This window comes from Myripristis murdjan, chromosome 6 (assembly GCF_902150065.1).
Source record: "Myripristis murdjan chromosome 6, fMyrMur1.1, whole genome shotgun sequence".
Lineage (NCBI taxonomy): Eukaryota > Metazoa > Chordata > Actinopteri > Holocentriformes > Holocentridae > Myripristis > Myripristis murdjan.
Genome location: NC_043985.1, coordinates 10,794,378 through 10,808,081, shown reverse-complemented (window position 1 = coordinate 10,808,081; position 13,704 = coordinate 10,794,378). Strand labels below are relative to the sequence as shown.

The following is a 13,704-nucleotide window of genomic DNA, read 5'->3' as shown; positions in this document are numbered from 1 at the left end:
GGAGTTGAAGAGGTTACAATATACTACTGTTACATCCCCAAGATGGTCTAGGGGTACAGGGGAGTAACATAAAGCCAGATGAAGAACCCAAGGAGACATAGGAGGAAAGTTTCAACAGTTTTATTGCCAGATTCTGAAGCATAAACATCAGGGAGAGCACAGGCCAACATAATAAACAAAACAGTCCCTATCTGGGAAACAAAAATGGCTCTTGATCTAATGAAAAGAAAAAGTTACAAACCTAGAGCTTCCTACCATTCACTAAAACAGGAGAGAAAGGACTGAAAACAAAATGGCAGCTCTCCCTACCTGGCTTCCTGGCTGGAACAAATCTTAATAAATCAAAGTCTCACAAAGCAGAGCAGCAAGCAACAGCAAATGGCAGAGAGTGAATGAGTGCAGCTCCTCAGCTTTTATACCCTTCCAGCTGCAGCTGATGAGGTGATTGGGGTGCCCTGATTGGCTGGCGATACCCTGGCAACACCCACTGCACAGGGAGGAGGGGGAGAGAGTCCAGGGCTGAGGCCTACAGAGCAGCAGCACACAATAAATGAATAAACATTCACATTGGGAATGTAACACTATATTTCAGTCAAAAAATACAACTCAATAAATAAGCTGCCTCATAAAGGTGAGGAGAGTACCTGTAATAATTTGCTTATATCCTTAGCTAAAATATGGTAATAATAATCATAATAATAATTGCTAACTTTTATTTGTATAGCACCTTTCAAAACATAGTTGCAAAGTGCTTCACAATAGTTAAATAAAAGGCAGAATCCAATAAAGTGTCAATGAAATAAAAGAAAAGAAAAATGAAAGAATTATAAAAACATGAAAATAAGAATAAAATAAAATATATGACGAGACAGTGAAACAATATCATAATACAACAGATTATTAGATATACACAGCAAGGAATTTGTCATGTAAAAGCATTTAAAGGTTCATTTAAAAATGCGTGTTATTAAAAGATTTAACAGAGGACAAAGGTGCTGCTTTCCTAATCTCAGGTCATTAAAGGGTGATGGGGCCCTGATAGCAAGGGCCCAGTCGCCCTTGGTGTTCAAACCAGATTTTGGAATGTTTACAAGCGACTCACCAGAGGATCTCAGGCTACATTTTAGACTCATATGGGCTTAAAAGATCATTGATGTACTCAGGTACCAATCCCATCCGTGCCTTAAAAATGATGATTAAAATCTTAAAACTGACTCTAAGACACACAGGTAGCCAGTGCAATGAAGCTAAAATTGGCAGCACATGTACTCTTTTGTTAGAATTAGCAAGGAGTCTGGTAGTGGCATTTTTAATTAGAAGTGTATGATGAGGGAAACATTTCTTCTTTATCAGCTGCGTGTGCCAAATTTTCAGGGTTGGCCTTTTATGAAGTAAAGATGTAACCTAAAAACAGACAAGGCATATATCATGCTGGTAACAAAGTTATTCTTTCCTTCCACTCTCCACTGACTCCTGTCTAATAAAGCAGAAATGTCATGACGAGGAGCCTGCAGAGTTCAGTGCCACAAAGGGGTTAAGGATCCACATGTGATCCTGAAATGTGCCTGTGTAAACCCTATGTGCTATCTCTGTGCGTAATCTATGTGTGGCTGCATTTGCGAAGCTGAAGATTGAATTTTATGCTGCACTGATTTTATCATCTTGGTATAAATAAGAAGAAATCTGTCTGTGTGTGGTGTTGATTCATTTGAATAGCCAAATCGCATATTTTTCAGTGTGTAAAATGTGTCGTGTTTAATCCACAACTGTTGAGCCTGGGAATGGGTCCAGTTTTGAAAAAAATTAATTAAAAAAAAAAAAGAGGTGGAAAAGCCTCATTATAGGCATCCAGGCAGCTTGGTGATGAGGAGGCACGAGTTCTGACTTGCTTCGAGTCACATTTCTGTATTTAAACCTTTTTTAACACCAGTGTCAGCTGTTATCATGCCGTCCCATTTTGGTGTCCCCTATTCAACGCTTTCACTTCAAATGCTGATTCTTTTTCTCATTGCTTGTTTTCCATCCTACATCTCTCTCCATCTGTTTCTCTCTTTTGCTCCCTAATTTCCCCTCTACCTCTTTCTTTCCCTCACTTCAACACTTTTCCTCCAGCTTTTTCTCATCTCTTCCTCTCACCTTCCCTCATCCCCCTTCTTCCTCTCTCACACCTTCTCTCTCTGTAACCATCCTGACCCTCACTCTCCCCTCCCTCTTTTCCCACATAGACCCAGCAGCTTCTCACTCTTTCTTTTCACAAGACACAAACAGAATGAGGGGAAGCCAAGGAAAACAGAAAGAAAGGAAGAACAAAGACAGAGAGAGAGAGAGAGAGAGAGAGAGAGAAGAAGTGACTGAACAAAAAGGAAAAGAAACAATCAATTATTAAAAAGAACGAAAGAGAAAACAAGATAATGAGAGGGGAACACCAGCAGTGAGAGAGCAGGAATGTGAGAGAGATACAGCATGATGTGGAAAAATGTTTGAGAAAAGGTACAAGCCTCATTTCGCCTCCTCCATCTTTCCCTCGCTTCGGGAGCACTGGGCTTTTGTTTCCATCCCCGTTGCTATGGTAACGGCTGGTAATTTCACGTCGGAGCCGCATGCCCTGCTGACCGACAACTAGCTACAACCTGAGGCGCTCGCCTACACACACACACACACACACACACACACACACACACACACACACACACACACACAAACACACACACACACACACACACACACACACACACACACACACACACAAAGGCCAGCTTGCCCTGTTGACCAGCTGTTAGCTACAGAAAAAGCCTTGAGGCAGCAGCCCCCACACACAGCACAGCTTTCCAGAACTTCATTACCATCTTGCTCTTGAGCCTCTTCAACTTCATGCTCATCTTTGTCTTTTCTACTAAACAAACAAAATAAACACATCATGTGCACGTGTATTGTTCGTGGAATCAGCATTGAGCCAGACATTGTTTTAGAAAGTGATCCAAACAACAATCAGACAATCTGAGCTCCTATACGTTAGTACACCAAGTCTTACATTTTTTCTGAAAGTTTAAACACTAACAGTGATTCTTGAAGCACAATTCTTGAAACTATTCACACTTGTAGCCAATGCAACTGCTTTACACTCTGTTTGCAATTTAATAACACACTTTGGAAAGACAGTAAACACTGGTCACTGATCACCTATTTATCAGACTATTTTGTCAACTGCCTTTCCACATTTAGAATTGTGAAAACACTTTTACATAAATAATGAACTCACTTACAAGTCAGAGCTTGAGCCACAAAACACCTGGTTTAGACAATAATGGAGGCCAATGTTGGACAGAGAGGAAGACAGGTGAATGCAAAGATGAGGGGGGAGGAAGAGGAGGACAAGCAGGTGAAGAACTAAGATGAAATCTTATGGCCACACTCAACAAGAAGGTCAGATTTTGTCCCTTTTGATCTTTTTTTCCTTCAACTGTGATTTTGTTGTTTGAGGACAGTTATAGTAATGCATTTTGAAAAAAAAATCTGTGTAAGTGTGTGTGTGTATGTGTGTTCACTACATGTATGACAAAACTTTATTTCAAAATGCTGCCTTGCTTCGTGTGCTTCAAATGATAGTGTGTGAGTATTGTATTGACACAAAAATAAATGTTTTTAGAAGAGTTTGAAGAGTTCTGCAATAATTGCTTATGTTGCGCTGTATTTTGTTGGTTTGGTGGAAAGGTTTTGTGGTTACTGTGTAGAGTTTGAAAGATAGTGCCTAAGCAATCAGAAAAAAAACTGTAAAGGTGCTGCATGTAGCACGTTGTCAGCTGGTATCTAGATGTGGCGATACCAGCCGACACCAACATCAGAAAGAAAGAACACGAAAAGGTTGAGAAGTACCAAGGGCTGAAAGAGAAGCTAGAATGGATGTGGAAGGTGAAGGCTAACATGGTCACCGTGGTGGCACTCGGGGCTCAGAACTATATACAGATTCCAACATTCGCAACCAAAAATTACTATCACAGGCAGGATGACAGGTCAGCAGGGGGATGTCATCATCACCCCCACAATCTTAGATTGGGTACCAGGCCCCAACAGATACAAACAGCCTCAATACAAGAGCTGCTGACCTGAAAAAGAAAATCGTGACCCAATTGAAAACCTGGAGCCCCAGACGAATACCGAAGCTGAGTTGTCAAGTGCCTTCAGAAGATCTGCTAGTAGATGTGAATGTGCCACTAAAGACAATCCCTATGGGCACCATCACTGACACCAATAAGCTGATACACAGTACAGCAACAGTAATCCTTGAGATGCTTGGGTACAAGATGGGAACGGAATATAACAAACAGTACCCTCCACGGATGAGATGATTAGAGGCCAAAGTAAGGGCACCATGGAGAGAAGTTAGCCAGCTAACAGAGCTGCAGAAAGGAAACATGGTGAACAAAGGGGCACCTAGGAAATACAACAAGCTCTCCATACTTGAGGCACTCGAAACTGTCAAACAGAGACTAACAGCTCTAGCCACCCGGCTGAAGAGATACACCATGGAGGTAGAGGCCAGGAGAATACACAAGATGTTCTCCACTGAACCAGCCAAGGCGTACTCTCAGTGGCAGGGAAATAACAACCAGTCAGACCCACCAAGAGCTGAGATGGAAAAATACTGGAAGAACATATGGGAAAGAGAGGCATCACACAACACCAATGGCCAATGGCTAGTGGACCTGAGAACTGACCACACCAACCTCCCAGAACAAGAACCAGTAACCATTTCAATGGCAGACATCCAAGAAAGAGTGTCAAAGATGAAGAGCTGGACAGCACCGGGGCCCGATATGATCCACACATACTGGCTGAAGAAGTTAACCGCACTCCATCAATGCCTAGCAGGAGAGATGAACCAGCTGCTGAGAGATGGGACCCACCCAGAGTGGTTAACCCAGGGCAGTCCTAATCCTGAAGGACCCCCAGAGAGGACCAATCCCATCCAACGTCCAGCCGATAACCTTCCTCTGCACAACATGGAGATTCCAATCAAACATCATCACAGCTAAGATGAGTAGGCATGTGGCTCAATAAATGAGTGGGGCTCCGAATGGAATCGGCAGTAACACCAGAGGAGCCAAGCACCAGGTACTGGTCGACAGAGCAGTCACCCGAGACTGTAAGAACAGACGGACCAACCTGTGTGCTGCCTGGATTGACTACAAGAAAGCCTACAACTCGATGCCACACACATGGATACTGGAATGTCTGGAATTGTATAAGATCAACAGGAACCTAAGGGCCTTCATTCAGAACTTGATGGGAAAGTGAAAGACAACCTTAGAGGCCAACTCAAAGCCGAATGCCCAAGTCAACATCATGTGTGGCATATACCAAGGAGATGCACTGTACAGCAGTGGTGACGCTGTGCGGCATCACCGTTGTTTGTCACTGCTGTTCTCCATAGGTTTGTCAGATCATCACAAACAGTGGCTACGAATACCAATTCTGATGTTGGGCAAAAATCAGCCACCTGCTCTACATGACATTAAGCTGTATGCCAGGAATGAGCGAGAAATTGACTCACTGATCTACACCACCAGGATCTACATCAACTGCATGGGGAGGTCATTCAGATTGGAACATGTATGCACTGCCAGTCATCAGATACCTCGCCAGGATCATAAACTGGCCAAAGGAGATAGAAGCCACAGATATTAAGACAAGAAAGCTCCTCACCATGCATGGAGGGTTTCACCCCAAGTCCAGCCCCCTAGACTGTACACTAAGCAAAAAGAGGGAGGCCGAGGACTAGTGAGTGTCAGGGCCACGGTCCAGGATGAAACATCGAAAATCCAGGAGTACATCAAGAAAATGGCCCCAAAGGATGAGCTGCTAAGTGAATACCTTGGGCAGCAGAACCCTGATGAGAGTGCAGAGGAAGAGGAGCAGACAACATGGAGGGACAAGCCCCTACATGGCTTGAAGAAGTTGAAGAAGTGGCTGATATCAAGAAAACCTACCAGTGGCTGAAAAACGCTGGACTGACAGACAGCACAGAGGCACTAATCATGGCAGCACAAGAACAGGCCTTATGCACAAGAGCCATCGAGCCCAGCGTCTACCAGAGTAGATCAGACCCAAGGTGTGGGCTGTGTGAAGATGCCTCTAAGAGGCACATAGTAGCAGGGTGTAAGATGCTAGCTGGATCAGCGTACATGGAGAGGCACAACCAAGTGGCTGGGATAGTATACAGGAACATCTGTACCCAGTATGGAGTAGAGGTACCCAAATCCCAATTGGCCATACCACAGAAGCTCGTACCACCCCATGAGGGTGAGAGGGACATTTTATATATATGCATATCTATATATCTATATATCTATATATCTATATTTATAACAATCTATATATCTATATCTATCTATCTATCTATCTATCTATCTATCTATCTATCAATCAATCTAGATAGATAGATAGATAGATAGATTGATAGATAGATATAGATATAGATATATAGATAGATATAGATATATATAGATGTGTGTGTGTGTGTGTGTGTGTGTGTGTGTGAGTAGATAGACACATACATACATACATAGACAGACAGATAAACATATTTTTTGCAATGACCCCCAGAGATGTGATTATCGAACACTTGTGATAAAGATATACTGGAGATGTAATCAACATGAAAACACATCACATGCAAGTTGGCAGAATGAAGACACACCTGCAGCACCTAACAAAAGCAGCGGCACTGAGTCGATTTGTCGCATTGAAAGACTCTAGAAATTATGAATCAGCTGCATTTTTACATTTTATGCCAGAAGGTTTCATGGAAAAAACTGGTGGATTGTTTTTTTAGCACACACACACCCACACACACACCCACTAAAACACGTTTTATTTTGGAGGTAATATAGAATGGTATTCCATTTCCACAACTCAAGAAATATTTTCAGTATCAGTGCTTTCTGCTTGCTCATCAAAAGAAATGAATGCAAAGCAACACAGAGGACGGGGAACAGGGACAAGAAGCAACATGTAATTATGGGAAATGTGGTTTAAAATTTAAGAGGCACAAAATGCTGTGCTGAAAAAGATAATCCCCTTTCTTTGCTAAATATTGTGATCAAGATTACTGAAGGAATGCCTCACCAATAATGCATAATTTTTGTATCAAGTTCCTTGTGCTGCCCTCAACCCCCAATGAGGAAAGTTTTGCTCCCAAAAGGCTTCATGGTAGACATATTCCATAAACGCCAGCCACCTCTGATCCAGGGTCCATAATTTTACTTGTGCATTTGACTGGACGAGCCACTTGGAAAAAATGCAGTTTTTGTTGTTTTTGTGTGATAGGGGAGGTCTTGGGGCCACATAAATACTGTCCCATGCATTAAACCTGTGATAAACGGAGAAGTGCACACAGCCCGTTCTTCAAAACTCTCCCTGTAAAACGAGTGGATTGCACTTCCGCCTCTTTATGATGTCATAAAGAGGCGGAAGAAGCTAGCCAGCCCGCCTCCGCTCCCCAGGCAACAAGCTAACAAGTTAGCGACATGCCGAAGAAACGTTGCTGCAACACAGACGGATGCAAGGAGACTCATGTTTCATTGCACAGTCTTCCAAAAGAAACACAAGTTACTGACCAGTGGCTGATGTAAATTTTTCCCGGGTCCCACAGGATTATAGTCCAAATTTGCTCGTCTGTTCAGCGCCAACTGTTTTATCAACCCGACACAGTACAATGCCGGTTTCGCGAAGAAATGGACACTGCTGTCCCCACACTGTCTGGACCAACGTCAACTCCGCAACCAATATGTGATTTTTTCTCTCTGTGTCATCAAGACGGTAACATCCTGTAATAAACGGATTTGAGGTGGTTTGGTGTCTCCTGCTGTCTGTGGTCCGGGATCTGAGTCGGGCTCAAACATGTATGATTTACATAGTGGCAATTTGGTCATAATTTCAGAAGCCAGTATTTTTCATTTGCACCTAAAACCTGATTGCGCTTAGGTTTGATACATGCTAAAATATTTATTAATTTAGAAGTTATAAACATGTTAGTCATTTACAAAATTTGGCTGAGAGCAAGTATTAATTGCAGGCCTGGTCATAACATTAAAAGATACTTATAGTCCAGTAATTTTAGGCCAAAATTGGGGTCAACCTAGGACAAATTGCAAGAGAAACAAACTCAACTGATTTTGTATCCTCAGTTTGTTCTGAGTGAGGGGAAAAAAGTCCCAAGAAATCCTATTGGTGGAAAGTTTTGAAAATCACCTATTTATCACCACATATTACCAAAAAACACTGTTTTTAACACTGTTTAAATGTCTCTTCTGGCATTTATTCCTTATATTCCTTATTAGCGCATATCAAATCAGATAATGTGTGATATGCATGTGTAAACAGAATAATTCAAAGAACTTGTAATTGACTTTTTTTCTTGTCTTTGTGTGTGTAATCAACTTGTGAATTTTTATAGTGATATCTGAAAGTAAAATTTGGAACCCCTTTCCCGTGTGTTAAAACAGTGTTTTTTGGTAATATGTGGTGATAAATAGGAGATTTTCAAAACTTTCCACCGATGGGATTTCTTGGGACTTTTTCTCCCTCACTCTGGACATACTGAGGAACCAAAATCGGTTGAGTTTTTTTCTCTTGCAATTTGTCCTAGGTTTTTTCATAAAATGACTGGACTATTATTGGTGTTTATGCAAACCAGGCTTTCTAGTGAAATCACAGAGTTGACACATAACCTTACCTGATATACTGTAAAATGGGCACCGCAGATGCGAACATTTTTGATCGTGTCCTCAGTCCAGTCTACACAAAGCTACATGATAGCTTGAAGCCACAGCCGCCTTCGGTTGCTTTGAAATGGTCGCGATCCGGAAGTTGTCCTATAGAACTCGAGTCCACCTTTACAATACCGATTTTGACAGCCGTACACACAACAACCTGACATTTTGATGCTGTTGATGGTATTATTTAACGCTGTTAACTTGTCCGGCCAGGGCAAAATAGTAGTAGGCCTACTTCTGTTACCAAACTGCGCGCGCAGCTTTTCGATGACGTAGGCTGTAAACGGGTCTATAACATCACGCTCAGTGGTAGCCATGACAATCATACATAATATAGATCTATATACGATGATAATTCCCGTTTACCGGTGAGCACCATTGAGCTCCACTGAGCAACATAGGTTTCAGTTACTTGCTTGTGATTGGCCTGACCATATGTCACTCAGAAAACAGTCAGCCAATCAGTGGAGAATTGCTGATTCTCTCTTCTGATTGGCTAAACAAACCGTGCTGCCAGAGCTCCGGGAGAAAGGCAAGAGAGAGAAGCTGTGAAACTAGGCCTATATTTAGCGGAACACAGGTATTCAAAACCACAAATACATCTTGCAGGGATATCAACAGTTTAAATAGAACCCTGGAAAAGTGTACAGCATGGGGTCTTTAAGGAAATAAAAAATGATTTATTTACTTTTGCAGCTTGATATATAGGCTACAGTGCATTCAGAAAGTATTCAGACTCCCTTCACTTTTTTCACTTTTGTTATGCGCACTTACATACTTAAGTCAATGTGATATTTCAGTTTTTCCTTTTTAAAAAAATTGCAAAAAATACTAAAATTCTGTTTTCATTTTGTCATTATAGGGTATTGTGTGTAGATTAATGAGAGAAAAAAATGAATTTAAACGATTGTAGCATCAGGCTACAACATTACAGAAGTGAAAAAAGTGAAGGAGGTCTGAATACTTTACAGATGCACTGTATACATCAAGCTGCAAAAGTAAATAAATGCACTGTATATATATTGGGCATCACCAAGTGGCGGACCGCGGGCACAGACCCAGTGACGGTTCTGTCCAGACCTGTGACAATTCTAATATTAATAAATTACCAATAAACTGGTAACAGACTGCATGCACAGCTAATCTAGCTAATACGACAGGAGTATCATCAATAGCCAAGCCAATCAAATCAATTGTTTACCTTTCAGCACCAGAGAATAGCGGAAGAGAGGAGATGAGACAAGAAAATGGCTTGCTCCAAAAGGAGAAAAGTAGATAGTAGATATTTTATTCAAAAGATTCTGAATGTTTTTACATTACTTGAAATAAATAAAAAATGCAATTTTTGTTGCTTTTTCGTGATAGTTTTGTGAACCGCGCTGCCAGAGCTCTGGGAGAAAGGCAAGAGAGAGGTGCTGTGATATCAACAGTTAAAATAAACCCCTGGAAAACTGTACAGCATGGGGCCTTTAAGTACAGGCTGCTCAGAGATGTGTTTGCACTTTTTATTTATTTTATTCAGAAGAAATGAATCTCTGTTTTCTGTTACTTGAAATGTAGTAAAGACAACTGCAGTTGTTTTCCATTCAAGTGCCATACAAGTTTACAACATTATAAGATTTAGACCTTTGCTGGGAGGAAATTTTAGTAACTGGGCCTCTTTGAATTTTAATTGAATACCCGTGATATATATTCTTATTTTTCACATTTTTTCAGTGCTGCATTTGTCAAAGTAGCTGCAGCTATAAATTCACATAATAAATACCACCAATCAATAAATGAAGCAGAAATAAGAGGGAAGTGAAAAAGCTACAACCTAAAGGAAAATTTTGCACAGATTCTGGACTTGTTAATCATTACATGTCATTATTACAATCATTACAATCTCCAAGTGACAGATGATGATCTTCATCATCAAAACAGCATTTTCACATCCAGAGTCAGGAGAAGGATTTGCCTTTCTGACACAGGGTCAACCCATTTTGCTTTTTCCATTTTTTGTCTATATTTTATTTTTCCCTGTTTGCTCCTTCACATTAACAGTCATTTAGGTCACAAGGTGCACACTGAGAAGATAGAGAACGCTTCAGTATCACTGAATATTGCTTGTGGTTTGTGGGACTGGTATTTGACTGACATTCACACATCTTGCGACATCCCAGAGGGTTCAGCAAGCCAGGGCACATGCCAGATGGTCATGGCATCATGGCTTTGGTTCTGGCTTATTATGTTTGTTGTAGTATGTCTGTACAATAGAAAAACAATCCACCACCAAAAAACACCTCAGTTTTGCTTATGTTGTTTGAAAAGACAATGGAAGCACTTCCTCAACACTTGCTCACATTTTCCATCATTCCCACAGTCTAAAAGTTTGGAGCGTGTCCTGTCCTTACCTCCACCCAGTTTCCGTCCACTTCATGGAAGAGAACACAGAAGGGGTCAGACTTGGAGGCGACGTCTCTGTCCAGCAGGTTGGCCGCAGTGACGGATAGCTCCACGCGTGTGATGCAGTGCTGGGGTCCGACATTTGGAGTCTGGCCCTCAGGGGTCGAGCCTAGAGTGTAGGCCATGGTCTGAAGTCACAGTGAAAGACCCTGATGGGAAAAAAACAAACAAAAAAATCACTTTAAGAGAAGTAAGCGCTATAAAGTGTAGTCTCATACCCACCCACACACCAACCCACAGCTGCCCTCTGGAATCTTACTGAAACTGAAGAGAGCAGTATAATTAAACAATGCACTACATACAAAATGCTGGAGGCTGGGCTGAACACAGGGGCAAAACTCCCCTGAGGCAAAGAACGAGTGTGACACACTAAAAACAATAAAGCAAGAGCAATTCAAATGAGATGCTCTTCACAGGGTTTGCAGACACATCTACAGGGTCTGATGCATCTCCTAGGGCTTGTGTAATATGATTTATTTTTGGACTGAGGCTGCCAATGACCAATATTTGTTCCAGCATTCGAGATGTTTAAATCTGTCCATTTTCATGCTAAATTGAAAAGAATCGAAAAGATCAAATGTTTCTGCCCCACAGAATTTGATTTTTGGCAAGCTGAAACCGCACTGAGACTATGGGACACAAAGTCTCCAATGAAAGACATACAAATGAAATTATTTTAGGTGAGTTAGTAGCTCTCTAAGGCAGCATTACCCACCATCTGTTCAACAATAGAAAGAAATCTGGATAAATCACTGTCTACAAATAAAGGCAAAGAAAATAGCCAAATGAGTCAATGAATAAAGAAAATGTGTAAAGAAAATGCACTCTGATTTGCTGATTTACTCTCACCTATACAACGGGGAGATAAGTGTAAGTGTTAGGGTTGTGTAGGTGACTGAACATCTAAACCAGTAATTTTCTGCATCAACCTCAATTTCAGCAACGATTGGCACCATGGACAGCTGACCTTCATGGCTTCAAATAGCAGATTTTAACAGTGGACAATGGACTATACCATGGACTTGGCTTATGGTTCAGCAGTGCATTACTTATCACCAGTGTTACATGTACATTCTAGTTGAGGGTTTATGTAACAATGTGGCATTTTCAAGACAAAGTGTCTGACACCGATAGCGTACAATTTCATAAATTGCAGGACACATTACTGTAGAGGGAGAATCAGAGATTAGCAACAAAGCGGGTGCCTATATTTCTTTCCAAGTAGAATTCATATGTTTTCCTTAAGAAATCATTGTTTCTGTAGTACTGTACAAATGTGATCAGATTAGATAGCATCACCGTACAACTGCATCTTGGGAATTTCAAGGTGTACATGCTTTTCTTTCCTGCAGATGACAGATAGGTGCATGACAATATATGCAGGAAAAAGCTACAAAGATGAGTAATTAGCTAACGTCCTTAACTGTGCCATTCCCGTGGGTGGCCAAGCTTTGCTCAAAGCCACAGAACTTGCCAGAGAATCCCCAGCTTTCCATAGATGCCAAATATGTCCTACTGAATTCTATGGAAATGTGTATAAAATGATGCATAGGACATCCAGAGACTTTCTATTGGATGTAAAGCTGCATCCATAAAATAATGACATTGTGTTTCAATATTTCACTGAAATTTTAAGGGGAAAACAATCAAACACAGCAAAGTGGCTTTAAGTGTTTTAAAGCCAAAAGGAATATTCTGTTTGACTGTTTGAGTGCTTGTTTGGAAGTGTTCTCTCTCTCTCCCTAGCTCTATGTTTTACACACACACACACACACACACACACTTGCATAGGGCAAGCCTGGCGAAGGTTACAGCTACCCTCTGGAAACCCTGGATAAAAAAAGGATATCCAGTACTATTAAACACTGCATATTCACAGTTTAACTCAGTCACACTGTTTTTCCTCTCCCAAAAACACACACATGCATGCATGTACACATGCACACACACACACACACACACACACACACACACACACACAGACAGACAGAGAGAGAGAGAGAGAGAGAGAGAGAGAGAGAGAGAGAGCTACATGTGCTAAATGTGGACTAAGCAAAACTGAACACAGAAAACATGCCTTATAAGAAAACACTTTTCCCAGAGCCTGTAGTAAAAACAAATAAACACAGCACCATGTGTCCATAAAGGTGATTTTGTCTCTAGGAGCTGGAAGAATACTGTCTGTTGCTAAGATACTAATGTGTCATAACCAGCGTGCCCCTCCCTTTCTGCTCATGTGACGCCACGACAGTGGGGGTGATGTATTGAAAATATCACAAGCTTTTTCATTCATTTACGCAGTCATTCATAGATGCTGACAGCCTTATTTTAGCTGATCAGAGCATGGACAACTCACTGTCTTCTCCTTTTTAATTCACCCATTGTTATTGGACTCATTCATTCTGTTGTTCATTTATTTATTCAACTGCCCATACAATAACTTTTATTTTTTATTCCACCTGCCACTCCCTTCAGTGTTCCTGTT

The 13,704-nt window shown here is 41.2% G+C and overlaps 1 protein-coding gene across 2 annotated transcripts in view; it reads right to left on the bottom strand.

Annotated features, from left to right (window-relative positions):
• Positions 1 to 13,704, bottom strand: part of cpne2 (copine II) — a 113,884-nt gene that overhangs the window by 98,419 nt on the left and 1,761 nt on the right. Inside the window, exons 1-2 of one of the 2 annotated variants that reach the window (XM_030052996.1) lie at positions 11,168 to 11,211; positions 310 to 526 (exon numbers count right to left, since the gene is read on the bottom strand). Coding sequence is in view for 1 of the 2 variants with exons in the window: in XM_030052995.1 (XP_029908855.1) it covers positions 11,168 to 11,344 (177 nt within the window). In the remaining variant the exon portion in view is untranslated. Of the gene's footprint in view, positions 1 to 309; positions 527 to 11,167; positions 11,369 to 13,704 lie in introns of those variants that run through there. The other variant, XM_030052995.1, reaches the window with a different exon arrangement.